This window comes from Protopterus annectens, chromosome 1.part1 (genome assembly GCF_019279795.1).
Source record: "Protopterus annectens isolate FY-2018-M chromosome 1.part1, PAN1.0, whole genome shotgun sequence".
Taxonomy (NCBI): domain Eukaryota; kingdom Metazoa; phylum Chordata; order Ceratodontiformes; family Protopteridae; genus Protopterus; species Protopterus annectens.
In genome coordinates, this window is record NC_056726.1 from 1680246123 (window position 1) to 1680260321 (window position 14199).

Genomic DNA, 14199 nt, shown 5'->3' on the forward strand with positions numbered 1-14199 from the left:
CAGCTTACCTTGACTTAGCCAAGGCCTTTGACACAATTCCCCATTCTGGCATCATCGAAAAGCTAACCCAACTTGGTGATCATTCCTATCTCGTCAGTTGGGCGGCCAACTGGCTTACAGATAGGACTCACAAGGTCAAAATAGGTGCCACCACCTCTGACAGCAGACCTATCGCTAGTGGTGTTCCCCAGGGATCTGTTCTGGGACCCCTATTGTTTGGCATCTACTTCTCAGAAGTCCAGGCAAAGACAAAGGGCCTGTGGCTGACCAAGTTTGTAGATGACTGCAAGTTGGGTGCTGCCATTGATTCCCCAAATTATATCCTGCGAGGGTCTCACAGCTACAAATAACTGGTGCCAAAGTCATGGCCGTAAGTTAAACGCATCAAAATGTGTTATCATACTGTTCAGCAAAAACACAGCCCCTACTGATTACCACATCAGCGGCAACCCTCAAATCACACAACCTGTGGTGTGAGAGACCTGGATACTCAGGTTGACAACAATCTCACATTACACCATCATGTGGTGGCAGTGGTCAGAAAAGCCTTTTAACTGGTTCATCTCATAAGTAAAGGGATTGCATCCAGAAAAAAAGGAGATTATTGCCTCTCTGTACTCCTCCCTCATTAGACCTATAATTGAGTATAACACCCCGTTTGGTATGTACCTCTCCAGACACCTGCACCAACTGAAAAGGCCACAGAAATATCTCACAAAAAGAATCCATGGCCTCCCAACACCTGTCCTATGTGGACAGGCTCAAATCACTCTATCACTCTACTTGGTGTCATACAGATTGCTGAGAGGTGATCTGTGTCTCTCCTACAAGGCAGTATCGGACCTTGCCCTACTAGAGATGCTCCATACCTGGAAGTCTAACTCCTCATGCATTACCTGCTCGATAGGCCTAAATCTAATATGTGCCATCAACAACATCGGCTGGAGAGACAAGTTTGTGTCCCAGAGGCTGCCCTGTCACTGCAACAGACTTCCCATACATGTCAAACAGAATACCTTGCTGACCCTCTTCAAGTGCAGCCTTGATGAGTGGATGAGAAACCACAAATTTTTCTCAGGGGTTCCACCTTTGTCCCTCATTGACAGGGGCGATAGGTGCTGACTGAAGTTTCTCATTTGGGGATAAACTCTTGGCTAGTTTTCTTAGGGCCCAGGGCCATTAGCACAGTAACCTCCTATGATCTTATTGCACGTACATCTTTCCCTTGAGAAAGGAATATTAAACTAAATGCATACATAAAAACACAAGTCTGACTCTTTATTTTCAGGCCTGTTATTCTACCTTAATCTATCCATCCTCAACCCCTTTTCCTATATTGCACATGGGGTCGGGGTATCACTTCCACAGTGGCAATCATCTCGAGCCAAGGTTTACACCACCAGGTGGCTAGGCCTGCCATGGTAATTCATTCGCTACACACACGCGCGTGCGCACTCACTTGCTCACACACTCACCTACCTACAGCCAATTTAGAGTATCCAGTCCACCTACTGCATGGCTTTGGAATGTGGGAGGAAACTGGAGAACCCGGAGGAAACCCACATGACCGCAGGGAGGACATGCAGACTCCACACAGAAGGCACCCTGGCTGAGAATCTAACCGTCGAACCCCTCTTGCTGTGAGGCGACAACGCTAACCACTGCACCACTCCGGCCGCATACCTTAATGTACTATAGTGATATATTATTCTACCTTAATGTACTGTAGTGAATTCAGTAGGAATTCCCTCACACTAGCAACTCCCTCAGAGGTCCCTGATGAAAGTTTACAGGGATCTTCTTTTATAGTAACCTTGTATATGTATTGCTGATTACTCTATATGGCTTTTATACTATCTGACTCATAATTTGAAAGTAAATTGTTTTTATTTGGTAAATAAACTTGCAATTTTATTTTTGACCACTAGTTGTTAATTGAGCATTTATGGCCTGTTTGGGTTGAAGTAGTTGTCGTATTATCTTGATTCATAATCTTCAGAGTCTATAAGTCTGAGTTCTGATGTGTTTGTGTGATGTATTTAAAACCTGTACATGATTCTGAAAATCAGTGCTTTTAATTCTGTGGTTTAGGCCAGGCAATTTTTTTTTTAAACTCTGCTGTTCCAGAACAGCATGGAGAAAATGCTGTACACATCATTAACCTGTCTCTGTCAGTCTTTTAAGTTAGAGTACAAACTGTTAACCCTGCCTATTTTTCTTTCCTTTCTCTGTATGCTGTAATGGTAAAATTACACTGTCTACTGCCTGTGGTTTTTACTTTATGAACTGGTGCCTTATTGTACCATGATGTCTCTTCTGTTATAGCAAATTAAACTTTTTTGTTGCCCATTGATTTCAATTTTCAAACATTGTACCGTTTAATCTTTTTTTATTGTATGGCCTATCAAACATGATGGTTATTTTCTGAAGATTAACTGAAATCGGCACTAAAGGGATAACTTGGTAACCGGTCTTAAAGCATAATTACCATATACTGTTTTAACTGGTGTCTGTAAATTTTCATCTAGATTTGTTAATAATGCTATTTATCTTTTTTTAACTTCTATGTGCTGTAATTCTCTTAAATTTGTGTCTGGAATATTTTAAAAATATGTTTGAGCTATAATAGTTTACTAAAACCCATACTTTCTATGTTTCAGATTTATACATTTGGATTTTCTGTTAGTGTCCTTTTAACTTTCTGACTAATGTACAATAATTAATGTAAAGTACACTGTAATTTGTAACTTAACATATTAAGCCTGCCCTGTTGTGCCTCGAGTATATTGAATAACTATTAATCTTCATACTTTTTAGGTAACTTATTATAAATAATTCTGTCACTTTATCCTTAACTAATGACTGTACAAATGATTATGTTACTTACCCTTAAAACTAATGACTAAGTAATGTAATTCTGTCACTTTACCTTTAAAACTGAATGAATAATGCAAAGCAGAAATGTATAACTGAGTATTAATGTATTCTGAAAATGGACCGAAATGAACTATACTGAACACACAACTGAGTATGAATGTTATGTTCTGAATCTTGACTAAAATTTACATCACTGGACATCTAAAATGTCTCTGTATAAATGTTATAATTTGTAAACTAAATTATTAGTACTGTTTCCTGTCAGTATTGTCTGAACATAGATAAAAACATAAACTGAAAACTCTTATACAACTGTCTGAAAACATGTTTGCTTTAACTCGTACATTTTTAACTTTAAACAAACATTGAAGAAATAACCAAAACAAATGTCCTTCTGCATCACAGCTCTTGCCAAATTTAGACCCTACTCTGCATTGTCCCGGTCATTGATGAGGTTTTAAAAGGCCTGATTTAATGTCCAAATGTCCTTTTTGTAGTTGGGCCTTTTTAAACCTTTTAATCTCTTGTACAAGACTGGGTGGCTAAAGTTTTTGATAATATTTAGTATCAGGTCCTTAAAATAACATTTGCAGTCTTTAACAATTATAAATTGATAGCATTGCTTGTTGTGTTGACTTTATTTACATTTTTCTGCATGAAATAAGTGTGTAAGCAAACTGATAATTTACTGTAATGAACTTAAATGCATTGTTTGTTGTCCTCACTTTGTTTATATTATTCTGCATGAAATAAGCATAAATTCCTGTAAATCAGTAAGTAAGCTCGTAATGTAGTATAGTGAACTAAACTGATGTAACTGATGAATACATTCTTGCAATTTTGTAAATGAACTGATAACGCACTGCAGTAAAATGGAAAGGCTGTCACTTTATTATTAAATCAAACAGAAACTTTCGATGTGATGTCAATCTTGCCATTATTCTTACTGATGGGTCAGATCCAATCCATTGGATCCATCTCAGCCTTTTACAAAAGCTCAAGGCCTTCAGCAAAGCTCATAGGCATTCTCCCTTACCCATAATGTAACTCCCTAACTTCCTCATATCTTGTTTGCCACTCTGCGAAAGACATGGTTCTTAAGCAAGCTCTGGGCTAAGTGCCTTCTTTTATTATTTAAATTACTTAAATTTAAACCTTTTGCATTAGTTAGCTGAATATAATTTTCTGTCTTTTTGTATAACTTTGCACCCAATTTTTTTGTTGTAGAGAGCGTTGATGTGATTCCCTTTTTTTCCCCCCTTAACGTCTGTATAAGATAGAAGATGTTTACTTAACATCTGTTTGTTAGCGGACGTTTATTCTACTATTTCTTCCTTTCATTCCCTTTGAGTTAGAGGACAATTTCTGTTCATTTTTTTTTTGTTTCTTGCTTTCCTCTGAAGCATTTTTGTCTGTTTAATTTAGAGGACGATTTCTGGTGTGAGTCTCTCACTGACTGTGTGTTAAATGGTTAACATGTCTCAAAAGCCAGAAGGGCAACCTCTTGGTTTCAAGAAATGTAAACAGAAGATGCCCCTAAGTGATTCACATACTTTGTGTCCTCTTTATCTCCAAGAGTTTTGCTCCATATGCCATGGCTTTAACCAAAGGGGTCTGATGGACTGCAAAATAAACTTATTCTAAAGGGACTGCTGAAAACTCCTTTCTCTGAGGCTATTTCTACTGAGTCCTCCAAATGCGACGAATCAGCAAAATCTAACAAAGCGCTAAAATGTTCCTCTTTGGCGTCAAGTCTGCCTTGGTGCCAAAGCAAAAAATTCCTAAATTATCTGCTCCAACAAAACCCTCAGAGCATCCAGTTGTCACTGGATCCAAGAGTTCGTGCTAACTCTTTCAATAATTGCAAAGTAAAAAACAAGAGGCAGTTTACAGGTTTTCGCATGTTTTGCTAGCTCATCTGTGTCATCTGCTCTGCGGATTGCTTGGAGGTATTCTTTTATTCGGTCACTTAATTTCCGAGTGGTCATGCCTATGTAGTAGGCTTGACAATGGGCGCATTGGCCGATATACACTATGCTTGTACTGTTGCACTTAAAGTTGTCATGCAGGGTGATGGTATACTTGATTGCTTTGATGCATATCTTTTTACCTTTTAGGATGAATGGGCAGAAAATACAGTTTCTGCATGGGGAAGTGCCTGCGATGTTCTGATTGCTTAGCGGGTTGTTTTGGTAATGCTGCTGAAACATCGTTTTTAGTGATCTGGTCTTTTTGTAGCAGAATTGCGGTTCATTGCCAAGCGCTTTGCTGAGTTCCGTATTGCATTGCACGATTCCCCAGTATTTCTGCAGGGTGCTTTTAATAGCATTTGCATCTGAGGAAATTGGGATGGGGAACCTAAGTTGGTGGTTCTCGTTGCTTTTGGGTTGTTGGTGGAACCCATGTTTGAGAATTGGTTTGTGGCGGGTTTCTCTTAGTTCCGCCACTTGTTGGGCTATGCTTTATAGTAAATCTTTAGGGAAATTTATCTCATTGAAAAGGTTAGCGAGGAATTTGCTTTCTGCAGTGAAGTCTGTTTCTTCACTCACAAGTCTGCTAAGCTTAACAAACTGGCCTTTCACGATGGTTTTCTTCATGAAGGCTGAGGAAGTTATTTTGGTATGTCTTTTTACGAAAAATGTTTGATTTGAAAGTTGGCACGCATTCTCCTGGATTGCGTGTAAGGGTGACATCCAAGAAGTTTGCTTAAGTCCTCCATCTCCTATTGTGAAGGATAGAAAGTTACTACTTTCTTTTATTTCTTCTAGGAACCCTTCTAGTTCCTGGGTTGTCCCTTTCCACAAAAAGATGTTATCTATAAAGTGCTTGTAAAGCGCTGCAAGTTTAAAGCCTTCCATTTCCTTAAGTTTTTCTGCTTCCCATGCACTCAACTAAATTCGCATAAGCTAGCGCCATTTTGGCTCCCATGGCGACTCCTTTGGTTTGCTGAAAGTTAGTGTATTGAAATGAGAAAAAATTATTTTCGAGCACTAATTTCAGTAAAGTGCAGAGTGCGTCTGCCGTGTTGGGATCGGCTTTTCTGCACTTTATAAGGTAGTTTTTGACTAGTTTTAGCCCTTCCTGGTGTGGAATACTGGGATAGAGGGCTGTCACGTCTAACGTGACTAGTATGCAGTCTCCTGGGTCATTGTCTGCTTGTAGACAGTGGATCTCATGGCTTTTAAGTAGAATTCAGCTGTTTGCTCTATGGGGTTGAGATGGAAGTGGAGGAGTTCTGAGATGTACTCCATTTTTGTTCTGTTGGAAAACACTGTGTCTTAGAGTGGGGTCTGCTGTGTTTCTGTGTATTTTGGAGATTCTAAAGAGAATCCCGACCTGCGGAGAATCTACTTGCATGAACTCATATTCAAAGTCTGCGATCTTGTCCTCTGCATACAGTTTTTTTTTTAAGTTTGGTGTCTATTACTTTGAATTGCTTCAGAACTAGTTCTTTGGAGATGATACGGTAGTTATCATCTTTGATAAGTATTTCTTGCATAAGTATTTCTTGCATTTTCTTGTAGTCGTTTTCATGACTACAATCCCTGCCCCTTTATCAGCTTTCATTATTTTTAATGTGCTGAGACTGGGACAGTGTTTGGAGTGCTTTCTTTTCTTGTTTATTAAGGCTGCCGCATTGGTTGCTCGGTTTAGCTTCGAGAATCTTTCTGATCTTGTTCTCGCATACCTTGGAGTATTTGTTGATGTGGTTTTTGAGGGAAGGGTTGAAAATGCTACCTCCTCTTAGAGGGGGTAGCCCTTCATCTTCGCAACTGCTTTGAGTCGCAGTTAAAGGGGGGTTCATAGCTTCTGCAATATTCTCATTGAGGTAAGGCATATTTGCTATGTTCTCTACAGTCCTGTGATTTAGTTCGCTATTGGGGACTGCATTGTCTACTGTGTTATCAGTAGTTATTTTGTTACGGGTGCTGTATGCTCCTCTGTTTTGACTTCGGGTACATTGGGCTGGTGTTATACTGGCTTCAATCCCGTTTGTGACCAATGTGTCTGGTCTTTGGTTTTGTTGTCTGGGTGCTCCTCGCCCGTTATCGCCAGTGCCATTCGCATTGCTTAACGCAAGACTGCTTTGGTTGTTGGCGCAAAAATTTGTAACATTGTTTGTAACGTTGTTTGTAACATTGTTACTGGCATTTAATCTATCTGTGTTAGCGTTACTAGCACTAGAAACATCATTATCAAAGGCATGCATTCTGGTACTGTAAGCATTGGTATTATCAGTCTGCAAGGTATCTCCGGTAAAATTAACATTCTCAGGTTCATTAGAAAAGCTTGAATCAGTTTGCATTGATGTAACATTTTGAAAAGCATTAAAGTTTTCTGTATTTTGACTCAAAAGCTCTAATAAATCATTGTTGCAGCTACACTGTATGCAAGAATAACTCCCTCTTGCAACCTGAGGCACTTCTCATAAGCCACACCATTCATTACCCATAGTACCAAATGCTACAACTCTATGCGTGTTTTCTCCTCTCAGGCACCTACTCTTTGGCAAGCTGCTCTCATCGACCTTCAGGAAATCCTCACTTCAAATTTGGAATGTAGCTCAAAAAGCACTTAGTCCAAGCCAAATGTTCCTGCTTCAACTCAAGACGTTTTGCCTAACCTATCTTTTTCCAAGTCCCTTCTCCTGTTTCAAGAGTTAACGAATATTGACCCACTTCAGAAACTAGTGTATATATTATTCATTGCACTGTGCTTGATTCCACTTTACAGTGTGTTTGTTCAGTAGAATATGTGTAATCTACTTGTTTTATATGTAACTAGTCTGAATTACTCTTGTGTTTCTGTATCTTTTGTTTGTGAAATGAATTGTTTCACCTGGGCTGAGCCTGAAATCGGTCAGTATTGTGCACTGTCTTGGTAAACCAATATTAAACTGATACTGTAAGAAAGTAACTTCCATCTATGGAGAGGTCCTGCCTTGATGTGTCAGAGTATCTTCCCTTCATCTCGCTGCAGGAAAGCTCTTATGTCTGATCATGGCTGTGGAATCCCTATGTTTCTGGCAAGCATATTCTTGCATATCTTTTATTATGACTGAGGCTGTGAAATCTTTATTGCTGCTTTTGATTTGGAGATGCTTGTTGGTGGTAAGTTGGTAAACTGGCAAGTGCAGAGGATGAGAGAGCTTCTACACTTGAGTGATGGCCATGGTATACTTCATGTGCATGTGTCTTTCCATGATCTTTGAGTGTTCCAGAAAAAAATACTGGATGCTGATTGCCAGTGGCTGAGTTTACATAGCACTGTCGAGGAGAATTTCTTTTTGTAGATCAGGTGGTAGATTAAGAAAGTGTATGTTATGGTGAGTCTCTCGCACAATTGTACTTATTATTTCATTTCACAGAACTTCAGAGTTATAAGCCTTAATGTGCATCAAAGTATTGCACAGTTTTGTTTGGAATTTTTTTTGGGGGGGGGGGGGTCATTCAAGTGAAAATATCCTATACTTGAAATAAACCATTGCAAACGATACTGACTTGTCTCCCTGAAGACTAAGGCAAGAGAATATTTCAACACTATGTTAGCTGTTTAAAACATTCTTTAGAGCCTCCTTGTTGATTTTCTGCTGTTTTTAAATGTTTGTGCGTCTCTACTATTCTTCTGATGTGTTAATCATCCTCTAGTGTTTCCTGCTGAAACTAGGGTAGCTAGTAGCTGTAGCATAGTCCAGATACAGGCTTGTTGCATCTGGGTCTGGTTGTAGTGGTCTGAGCACATTTTCCAGGCCATCTTGGATAGTAAGGGGACTATCTGAACTTTAGTGAGAGGATTGTGTTGACTGGACCCTGTCTAGTCTAGGGCATGGAATAAGCATCCTCATTGGTCCTTTTGAATATTTTTAAACTTTTTTTCCCCCCAAGTTTTTAGCTTGCAGTGTTTAGGCCCTGCATTTAAGCAGATTTCTGCTACCCTCTTAATGCTTTCCCGGTCAAAGAAATACTGCTAGTGAGCTGTAATCTACTAACCACTAGCAAAATAAATTAAAAAAAATAAACGTAAAACCCCAGGCAGAAATATCCAACCACTGAGCTCCTCAGTGAACGATTCTGAAAAGCCACCCCTAGTGACGACAGTCTTCAACCTAGCATTATGGACAGTTGAGCTGCTCTTGTTTCGCCTGTGAACTTTGACTTCTGTCTCTTGAGGCAGTGTAGTAATTGCCTCATGTACACCGACACCCCCGTACTAATTAACTCTAGTACAAAGTGCGAGAGATGACTCTACACCAAGAATCTTGACTCCATGCTCTCTTGCACTCAAAACAGTAGCACGGAAAAGATAGTCAACTCACCCACCGCTACTCATACACACAGTACACATCAAACACAAAAATCGACATGTGGAGTTTCTCTCGAAAAACATAGAGAAACACCAGAGATCTCCAAAACACAAGACTGCTGCAACTAACACGTCCGTACAGCACCCACAACACGTACCAACACCAGTGTTTCATCCACCAAGCCAGTAAGGTGTAACACTCAAAAAAAAACAAATTTACTTGTCACTGGAGACTCAATAGTGAGATGCACAGATGTTCCACTCACCAAGTAACAAGTCGCAGTCAACTGCCTATCTGGTACCAGGATTCGTCAGATAATGCATGCACTCCTGTCTCTCAGCAACAGGTGCCGTTATGGCTCTGTCATAGGTCACATTGGTGTGAATGACCTGAGACTTACTTCACTGTACTTTATGAAGAGGCACGGTTAAGCTCTGAGTATGTGCCTCAGGCATGTATATCCCTAGCTTTAAGCAGCACACTACTCTCACATAGAATGATGCTGCAGTAGAAACAAAACATTCTTGATTTCAATAATTGGCTTAGTATTTGGTGCCATTCAAAGGGGATCCACTTCCTGTCAGCCTGGGAAGCCATGGTTGACCTTGCTGCTTTACCAGAGATGGTTTGTACCTGGCACCTCTAGGCTTTTGGCTAATGGCAAAGGCTCTTAACTCCCCCATAGTACCTGTTTTTTAGACAAGGTCCCAAAAACAACATTACCAGCGTGAAATTAGCCAATCAGAACAAAATAAGGGTCATGCTGCTAAATGATAGGAGCTTAAACCAAAAACTGCACTCCCTGGAAGCACTTGTATCACTAGAAGATGTAGATGTCCGTGCAGTCACAGAAACCTAATTCAATGCCTCAGAGAATACCCTGGCCTTGCAAGGCTACAATGCCTTTCACACCTTTAGACTGCAAAGTGAACATGTGAAAACCAAAAGAGGTGGTGTTTTTGTCTGTATTAGAAATTCACCTCCCATCTAGTTAGACTGGACAACTCCATGAAGTTACTCCCAAGTCCAGGTTACAGTGAGCAAGACCCCCATTCAGGTCAGAGCCAGTTATAGATCCCCCTCCATGGGTCACGATGCCCACAAAGCCTACTTGACCAAACTGGAGACGATCCAAATTTTATCGAACACTCTGTTATGGGGAATTTCAATTATTCCATCATGTGGGAAATCTACGCTAACACCAACTCGCTAGTGCAAAAGTTTCTTGACATTAATTCAAATGCCCTTGAAAAAATTGTTCATACCCAGACAAGAGGAGCAAACATTTTAGATCTGGTCCTCACTACCATGTCAAACAGATGCAGTGCCGGGCCCTCAGTTAAATTTGACCACAAAACAGTCACCTTCAAGCTGGAAGTAATACCAGATCTCACAAAGGGTGAAATCGAACTAAAAAACTTCACCAAGGCAAACTGTACCCTTCTAGGCAAAGGTATAAATGCATTCCAGTACCCACCCAAAGCTGGAAGTGGTAACTGTGCCAAAGCTTACACTAAAGCCTTGTACAATCACTTGTGTAAGTGTTTAAACTCTGCTGTACCAGAACGAATCGAAGCTACAGCCCCAAGTAAAAACAAGTTGCCATGGTGAACATCCACCATCAACAAACTTTACAATAAATGCAAAAATGTTGCTGTCTGGGAAAACAAAGGCAAGGCCTCAACAATGGAAAAGCACCCTCAGCCTCAACAGGGTTCCAGGGACCTAAATTTGGCCTGCAACTTAAATAAGACATGCTGGGAGGACAGATTTATCTCCCAGCGATTGACGCATCTTTGGAACAGGCTACCAATTCATGTGAAGCATAGCACCTCTGACACAATTCAAGAGGAACCTGTGCGAGTGGGTGGGGCACCATAAATTCTTTCTGGGAATAGCATCCACGACCCTCCTGGACATGGGCAGTCACCACTAAATGTAATCTTTGGTATTGAGTAACATTTTCATGGTATGAAACGACTAGGCTTAAAATTATCTCCGGGTCAATAGCCTAGTAATCTCCTATGATCCTATAAGTTTAATTTTTATGTATTTGATATAGCTGTTTATTAATGAAAAAGAGAAAGTTAAGAGTAAAACACCTTTTTTCTTTTTCCTGTCAACGTTGGTAGTTCCAGCTATAAAAGATGTTCATGTTTGTCCACTGAAGTAAGATTATGGTAGCTTGCTACCTGCTTATTGCTTATGTGCAGCACTGGCTAGCAGTATGCACCCACTTGCATAGAGGCATGATTGCAGTGGTGAAAATTAGCTGAAAAATCCAGCAGCTATGTGAGCAGGGTGGCACAAGTGTACTGACTACTGCAACAGTCTCTTCTGAAGATAGTTATGGTTGTGAAGAAAAACAAGTCCCACAATTGTTTCATTGCCTGTTTCTTGTTTGGCTGACTTACTAAGATAATGATGTACATAGATTTTTTTTTTACATTCCTAATATATAATTGATTTAAATTAGCTCTGTGTATATCTGCTAGCGTATGTAGTTCCCAATAAGGTAGTAAAGTTATGCGGGGTGCCTAATGAAAAGCTAACTCGATATCATGTGTTAGTAAGTGTCCTTCATCCTTTATGGTGACTTTACTAGGCTACAAGTTGGTTTTCCTGTAATCTTAACTTGTTTATTTGTTTTTAATCCTTTTAAGTGCTAGTTCCCTCCAAGACCTCCCCAGTAAAAATATTTTTACAGAGATTGTTGGGTCAAGAATGCTTCAAGTAAATCTGCTGGGTATATTGCATGAAATGCCAGTAAAACTTTAATGATATTGTGTTACTGCAGGTAAACACTATATACCCTCCTTCTTTGTGCACTTTAATTCCAAGAAAAAAACTGTAGTGATGCTGTGCTATTTCCATAACATTATTTCTGTTTACTCCTGCCTGACAGTAATGTTACAGCAGGGCCTGACATTAATGTGACAAACTGTTAATTCATGCTTTGTTCATTTTAGTGTATTACATGACATTTGAGACTATGAAACCATGTTATTGCATATTGAAGTATGGTTAATTCCAAGTTGATCATTTTGCTTAAATCTAAGCAGTATTACAATTAAGCAAGTTAAGAACTTAAAATTATTAACATAAAGTTAGACAGGTTGCTTCAATTTTAGAGTCTCTTAAACGCACTGAACATTCGGGCTTCTAGGATGTATGTTATGATTTTGCTTGCTTTTTCTTTCAGACTTGTGTGGATCTAGCGGCAGTACATTTCAGCCCATAAAGACCCAAGTCATTATTCCTACAGCCCATGTTTTACCTTCAACTATGAACACCCATCTACAGATGCAAACTGTTAGTGAAACATGCCATGGATCTGCTTCACTTTCCTGTGAAATCAAGGACTTTTCTGCTGTGTCTGCAGTACCTGAGATGCACCCATCAGCCTCCAATTCCAAGAATACTGGAAATGAAAATACATGTAATGTCAGAACATTGCCTGAGCTTCATAATTTTTGTAGAACTGGAAATTACCTTGACTATTCCTTATTTAGAACTGCAGATCAGTCAAAACTAGATGACTTTAAAAAATTTGATACTCCTACCATAGAGCCCACTCTTAACCAGTCTGCTCTGTTGGAAACTATTTACAGTGATCCTTCATACAGAATGCATCTTTGTCGTGAGGACGTGCCTTTAGAAATGAAGGAAAACTGTAATACGTTTAATCAAACCTACAAGGTACTGCCAGAAACAAAACCGATTCACACTGCTGGTAAGAGTAGTGGGCAACAGATGGGGTTCCAGCCCACTGCATGCAATGCTATGCAGTTAGGAATTCAGCCATGTGGTGCCTTGTCTACATCCCCTACACACCAGTCTGCAACATGGCTTCAAGATAAGGTTCTTGTTAAACCTGAAGTGCGACAACCAGACATTGGCACATGGCAGCAACAGCAGGACATTGACACTATCCGACATCAGATGAAACAACTGCAGGTAAGGGGTTGGATTAATTTTGCTGTAAACATATGCATTTACCCAGAATGTGAAAAAAAGTTTGTTTTTATAACCTAAATTCCGAAGTTAATTATTAAATTAATTGGATTTTTATGTATCAATTGTGTGTTTAGCACTGTAAATCTAAGTCCCAAAATTATGAATAGTTTTCCTTTAAGGGTAGTGGCTGAGCCCATACTTTTAAGTTTAGAATGATGCTGATCAGCTTGGGTATGCTGTCCCCACAGGAGAACTAGCTTCCCTCCCTTTACCTTTAAAAATCTTTATCATATGTGTTGCCGTTTTGAGTCTACCTTTTTTCAATGATTTTGCATTGGTAGAAACTGGCCTAGCTTACTCTCAGTGAATCCTATAGTGTTGGGTCAGAGTTTGTGTTGGTATACATTTTTCCGTTTTGGCTTTATTGGGCTGCCTAGTCATCTTTTTTTATGTAAAAGTGTGGAATGATTGATCTGATGTTGGCAATCTTCATTCTGTCCTCGACAAGTGGGTTCAGATCTGATCCGGCCATTGGTAAAGCTCACAGCCACCAAGTCTCTCGAGCTTCTCCCTTACCCACAACACACCTCCCAAATTGCCTCGGATCCCATTTGCCACTTTTGACTGTCAGGTGTGGTCTACCATCTCTCTCGAGCTGCGTTTTTTTGGATAAGTAAAATCTCTGTTATTTCTTCAAATTGTGTTCATTTTTTGTTATTGATAACTGTATAACCCTCTTCTCTTCATTTTTTCCCTGTGGTTTTTCTACTTATATTCATACTCCCTTTCACTTATGACTGCCATAATTCTCTTATGCCATTGTTGGTATTCCCTTGCCCTGTCTTCTGTCCTGCTAGCTATTATAATTAGTGTGTTGTATTTGTAATTTCCTCTTATTGCAATTGTTCATGTTTTTTTTCATACTTGACACGTGTAGCTACTTTCGCTAGTATACCCCTTTCCCTTGCAACTCTGTCATAGTTCTCTCTGTCATTGCTGGTATTCCCTACACTTTCTTTCCTGTGTGTCCTACCAAAAAAAGTTTTTTATAGCTGTTTTTA

General features: G+C 39.7%; 1 protein-coding gene across 1 annotated transcript in view; it reads left to right on the forward strand.

Annotated features, from left to right (window-relative positions):
* The window catches only part of CEP85 (centrosomal protein 85), a 2011196-nt gene that overhangs the window by 366560 nt on the left and 1630437 nt on the right, over positions 1-14199 (forward strand). The window contains exon 4 of the mRNA XM_044083921.1: positions 12384-13138. Within this exon, the coding sequence (XP_043939856.1) occupies positions 12384-13138 (755 nt within the window). The remainder of the gene's footprint in view (positions 1-12383; positions 13139-14199) is intronic.